At 34.4% G+C, this 6,000-nt stretch overlaps 1 protein-coding gene and 1 long non-coding RNA gene across 4 annotated transcripts in view; one reads left to right on the forward strand and one right to left on the reverse strand.

Annotated features, from left to right (window-relative positions):
- Positions 1-6,000, reverse strand: part of LOC138713770 (uncharacterized) — a 428,588-nt gene that overhangs the window by 139,215 nt on the left and 283,373 nt on the right. The gene's annotated exons all lie outside the window — the stretch shown is intronic.
- LOC138713763 (uncharacterized) overlaps positions 1-6,000 on the forward strand; it is an 85,940-nt gene that overhangs the window by 63,819 nt on the left and 16,121 nt on the right. For all 3 annotated transcript variants that reach the window (XM_069846172.1, XM_069846174.1, XM_069846173.1), the window contains one exon: positions 4,392-4,487. In XM_069846172.1, coding sequence (XP_069702273.1) covers positions 4,392-4,487 — 96 coding nt within the window. The remainder of the gene's footprint in view (positions 1-4,391; positions 4,488-6,000) is intronic.

Genomic DNA, 6,000 nt, shown 5'->3' on the forward strand with positions numbered 1-6,000 from the left:
AAGAAAATCAGGAGAGAGGGAGGCTGTGCAGGAGATGAAAAGCTAGAATCACCAGGGAAGAACATTTAATTCTTGTAGATGATATGAACCGATGTATTTTAAGAAGAAAGATACAAGAATTTTATACCGTGTAGAATGAAGTTCCGAATTGAAGGTTGGAGAGAAACGCTGTGGAAAGTGATTCGAGACATGGGATTTAGGTTTAAAAAATGTAGTAATACAAGACGTATTTTGATTGAAAGAAATGATATTGTAGCATGGAGGACCAGTTATTTATGATACCGTTTGACAGAAGTTTGGCAACATCCCTATTCGGCAAGGTTCATGGCTTGCTGTTTAACGTGGTGCGAGGAAAGAGGGTGGACTGGAGTGAGTACAGCCGTTAACTTTTTTGAGAACGACCACAGCGCTGAAGGTGCACAGATCCGATGGTCCGACAATATCTCCGTACAGTCAGAAGGAAAAGAAAAATGAAGTACTGTAGCACATACCTCGTCATCATTGATGGAATTACTAGCGTTGCAGTAAACGATATATTCTCGTAAGTTGTCGAAGCTGAATGGTCTTCGCCTATTGCTTAAACAGTTTTTGTATCGAGAGAATTTCTGAAGAAAAACTCTAAAATGGGGATCACTCAATTTCTTTAGAGGAATATTTGCACTGAGCATCATGTTGCACGTGTCGTTAGATCTGCACAACTAATGATGATGATGATGATGATGATGATGATGATGATGATGATGATGATGGTTCCTCAGATTTCATTTCTTCGCATTTCTTGTGCGATGTACTGTTGCAATGTTTATCTATAGCCTGAGTTGTTCTGGTTTTTATTTCAATTTTACATACATTACACACGATATTGTCTTCGTTAATACATAAAATGTCACTCTCATACTTCTTAATTGCATTTCGTATCTCTGAGCGAATTTAACGTTTTGCCTTCGACATTATGAATGGATCAGCACAACATATTCAACTCGTACTAAATACTTGAGCAGGATAACACAACTGCACACATTGCGTTGCAATGTTACTATGAACGGACCGGGGTTCCTTCGTTCTGTACGCTGCTGTACTCGCCAGGTACACAAAAGACGGACGGCGCGGCACGTGCCAAATACTCTGATATGAAACAACTTCTCTTTTCCTTAAGTCATCCCGCATACACTGTCTAATCATAAATAACTATTATTCAGGATTATTAAAACTCTGTGCAATATAATTTCAAATGTTTATATTTTCAAATGGCCAATGCATTGATGTATCTTTAATTGTTTATATTTCCTGCAATTTTTTATTAAATTTTCAGCAAGTACAAAACCATAATGTTTTAATTTCACTATAATGGTAATATATTATGATAGGGCTATGGTTATAAATGGCAGCTAAATGTTTGTATTTAACTCTTTCTTAATAGAACCTAACCCTATATAACATTTCAAGTCTAGTTTCGACATGATGACTTCAGGGTCCCCCTACAAGTGAACAGGTGATTTGCAAAGCTGTCCTTATTCATCACAGATGATTTTCCACTGGATAGGAAAATCTTATAACACTACAAATTTAAGTGTTTAATGAAAGGAAAATTCTTTTGATGTAAAATTATTCCAATGAAATAAATTGTTTCCAGATGTTTCATATATACCCATCTCTTAAAAGTTACAGAGTTATTTCAAATAATATTTTGTAGCCGACCGGAGGAAAAGGTCAGTTTTGACAATAAACTCATCCGATTAGGATTTTTTGAAACAGAAAATTCAACTTCAAATAGTTATTAAATTTGTATTTATTAATATTTTTTTTATTCTCTACAGTTTCAATGGCTACAGATTTCCTGAAAATTTGAAACAATTTGAGCATTACGGTTTATAAAACTAAATACAAATATTTACATACGAAATACTTAATAAAATTTTGGAGGAGAAAGAGTTCGTCCAAAGGGCTGGACTCTGGAAGAGTATCCAAAACGCTCATTGCATTTCCGCGTTGAATTGCAATACTTAAACGTTGACGCAAATAAGTAGTGCAACTACGATCACCAATAATGGAGATGAAAATTTGGCCGATTTGATATAGGCTATTTATTAGTATGATGTTCTTCAGCTGGTGTAATTTCTTAACCTCTTTAACTGCATTTGAAGAGTCCACTGCAAGAATGATGGATGTCATTTGGAATACATTTTGCAGGAGAAGCAATTGAAAGTTTGAAATGCTTAGCGCTCAAAGCTTAACTGAAATTTTCCGATCATTACTGGACAATGACCATAAGTGTTAATGCCATATAACTCTTTATGTATATTCTATATGTCCTAAGCTATGCACTGACAGTCTTGGTTCATTTTCGACAAGAAAGTGACATCCATCATTCTTGCAGTGGACTCTTCATTTCTCTTTGTCTCATAGAGGATCTATCACCATCCCTGTTTTCTATAGAAAATCCAATGCTTCAGTGTTTTCTGCTTAAGTTTCGGACTAGTTATCTGGATATTTCCAAAATAAGAGAAGGTTTTAGCACATACACTACCTCTATTGGCCCTTGTTTAGTTCTGACGTAGGTAATACTTGCTTCCTGATGTTTTACGGGATCTGTTCAGTGCTATAACTCGAGATGTTCTCTGAGGAATGGTCTGAGAAGTGTACTTAAAAATATAACAATCTTGATCCATTTTGTTCGGATTTGCATAAAAATTGTGATAGAAGAGCCTAATAACCTGCATCCCTACAGTTGAACACTTGAATGTCTTTGTTTTGTGTCCGCACAGCGGCTTTCTCGGCAGTGATTTCCATTAATGATTTACTTCTGTACTCTTTGATAATGATAACAATTCAATCACTGATAATTGGGAAGGGAAAGTCAGATTTCCACAGTGCTACATGAACAACATAGGTCCATATGACCTACAACGAGTAAAGAAAAAGGAGTCTTTGGTTAGAAAATTACTTACTTGGAAAAGGGAAACTCTGCTGTGTACAGGGAGTTGGAAAGGGAGAGTTTTGTAGAAGAGCTCATATTTCACAGCAAGAATAATGTAGGAAAGAGATGGTTTTGAAGCAAATTATCACAATTCCTAGATGCATGTCTACCAACACTAAGATAATAAGATGAAAAATATTTTTTTTATAAAATACATTAAAGGTGATATGTTTCAGTTGTATGAACACTTATATTTTACATTTTTAACTTTTATAGTCAATGGAAGACGTCTACAGAGTATCACAATTTAAGATATCTTCTTTTCTTCCATTTATAACTTTTTAATTTTTGAAATATGACTAAACAAGATATTAATTATAATTGTTTTCATTTTTCAGTCGTTGTAATTAGTCACTGAAGATGGAGAAGCATCTCTGGAACATGTCTAACATCTTATTGTACTTATTAGTGTTCATACAACTGTAACATATCACCTTTAATGTATTTTATGCTCGACCATGCCGAAATGTAGTAATTATACACCTGGTAGCAGTCCTTTAATGCATGTCATTAAAGTACACCTATTCATTAAAGTTCAGGTTTTCGATTATTCTCGGATATGCAATCGAAAGACAACTAGCAAAACGTCACGCAGGCTGGAAATCCAATACTGTCGCAGAAGGTTATGTTCTGTTACTATAATAATTAGCGTTAATTGTAAATAATATTCAATTAAATTCAATTTGTCATCTCGTTTTTCAATGTTGAATTCAATTTCAAGATTATATCAAGTTTAACGTTCATCTTACTCTCTAGGTTATATCAAGGTCGTCGACATTCGTTGCTCGGAAAAAATCAATACTTTCGCGTCTGCGCACATCTCACAATTTACGAGATTGCATAAGGTCAGTTCGCTCCCCAGTCACATAAGAAGAACATGAATAGTTATGAATAATTTCAAGTTAGAAATATGGTCGAGCATAGAAAATCGTATGAAACTTGCCTATAGGCTAATGGTAATTAAGACGCTCGTATGAAAATTATAAAACTCGCTTGCGCTCGTTTCATAAACATCCTCGCGTCTTAATTACTATCATTATAGGCTCGTTGCATAATGTACTATTATCAAATCAATGAACACTGTATTATTGACCTAACATGTTTGTTTTATTATTTTTTTTATTTGTGGAAAAGTACAGTTTTGCAAATAACTTCCTCAAGTGTAAACCAAAATCGTAGGTTGTATAGGGAATATGTGTTTGTGATTTCTTGTGTAATTTTAGGTGGACACCCGGTGTCGTGCTGTCTACATGTCAAAGAGTCCAATCTTGAGTCATTTATCAAGTCGGAAGGAAGTTGAATTATGAGTCTGGTGTGAATCCCGACAATGTTATGACAGTTGTGGAAAGAGAACTCCTACTTACGAATAGTACTGAATGAAAGAAGCTAATCAGCGTCATTTCCTTTGTTACAGAGAGACCTGGATATAAGGGGTCAGTTGGAAACTCTAACGTCACGTTTGAGTGGCAAGATAAGGAACGTTACATGTGTGATGCAGGAACTTGGTTACGTAAGTTTCCGATTACTTTCTTTATTATATTAATTGCATTATTATCGCTTGTGGTATATCAAAACTTGTGGAATTGACTGATTAATATGGCAGTTTCCACTCAGATCTTTGGCAATAGTCACGTAAATTCTTCTGCTCTTTCCATTACAACGAACGACATACAGATGTTGCATTATATCTCTGCCAGTGAGTGACCGTTGAATTTCAACCTTAGTCGTGGGAGTTAGAGTACTAAAAAGGAAAACAAAATATATCTGGTTGCCTTAGTTTCAATGCTCTGGTTACAGTTTGCTTGAGTGCGAGCTGAGAGTTTAGACAGACTTTTTCTCACAGATTAGTAAAACTTTTGCTATCTTTCTTCCCCCTCACCGCAAGCTTCAACGTTGCACAGAGGCAGAGATATAATAAAATATCTGTACTTTATTAGGTCATCATGGAGATCAGAAGTACTCCGCTGAATTTGGTGTTTTCAGCTACTAATTCAAATAACTTGTTTATAAGATAAGATAAACGCCACTGAATTTTAAGGGTATATGTACGTGAACGACCACAAAATATATATTATCGGAAAGTGCAGGCTCTAAATTTCTAAAATTTTATAAGGAAATGAACTCACAATTGGACAAAAATTACAAGGTACCACAACAAGAAATTATTATTATTATTATTATTATTATTATTATTATTATTATTATTATTAATTACTCGCTTCAAATATGCAAATAAAATTAAGACATAATACGTTGATATTAAAATAAAAAAATGTATTTAATATATTTTAAAACAAAATGGTAAGATGTGCGGTACGGTAAGAATTTGGACATGGAGGGTGAGATAAACCCAAAAGCACTTCACCGCTACTACAGGGTCATTGTGCTATTTTCTATTCCTTTGCCCGGTTCTGTCCCCATGTCAGGATTGCGCCACGGAAAGGAAGTCTATAGTTTTTCTCACAGGAGATTGTGGAGAACTTCAACAAATATGAATGACCCTAATTGTTATCTTGCGGAAATAGTTGTGGTCTGGGACATCTCGAAGTAAAAGTGAAAAGATTTCATGAACTTATGTAACACGAAGCACAATTTATCATTCTGAAAATCAGTAGCTGAAATTTCGTCAGTATATTAAACTAATTCGAAGAAAGTTCTGTTTCCTTAATTCCAAAAATAAAAATGAATTATATTTCGATGTGTGCTTTATAATTTTATACATAGCCGAGCTCAGAGAATTGTTGGAAGATTCTTATTAAAGAGAATAGAACATTGAATCCATAGCGAATTCTTAAAAATTTGAGATATACAAAGAAGCAGATTTTCTTCTGGTTCTTCGGTTATTGTCGTTGCTCTTATTATATGCATCCAACATTATTTGTATCGCTGTATTATCGATAAACTTGGGAAGTAAAGACATGATGAAGTAATTTTGTTAGTAGAATAGTATATTGTGATATAAGATTGGGAAGTTCTTTCTACAGAATCGAGGAAAAGGAAAAAAGTGTATTGTACAGTATTTG

The sequence above is a fragment of the Periplaneta americana genome, chromosome 14 (assembly GCF_040183065.1).
Source record: "Periplaneta americana isolate PAMFEO1 chromosome 14, P.americana_PAMFEO1_priV1, whole genome shotgun sequence".
In the NCBI taxonomy this organism is placed as follows: domain Eukaryota; kingdom Metazoa; phylum Arthropoda; class Insecta; order Blattodea; family Blattidae; genus Periplaneta; species Periplaneta americana.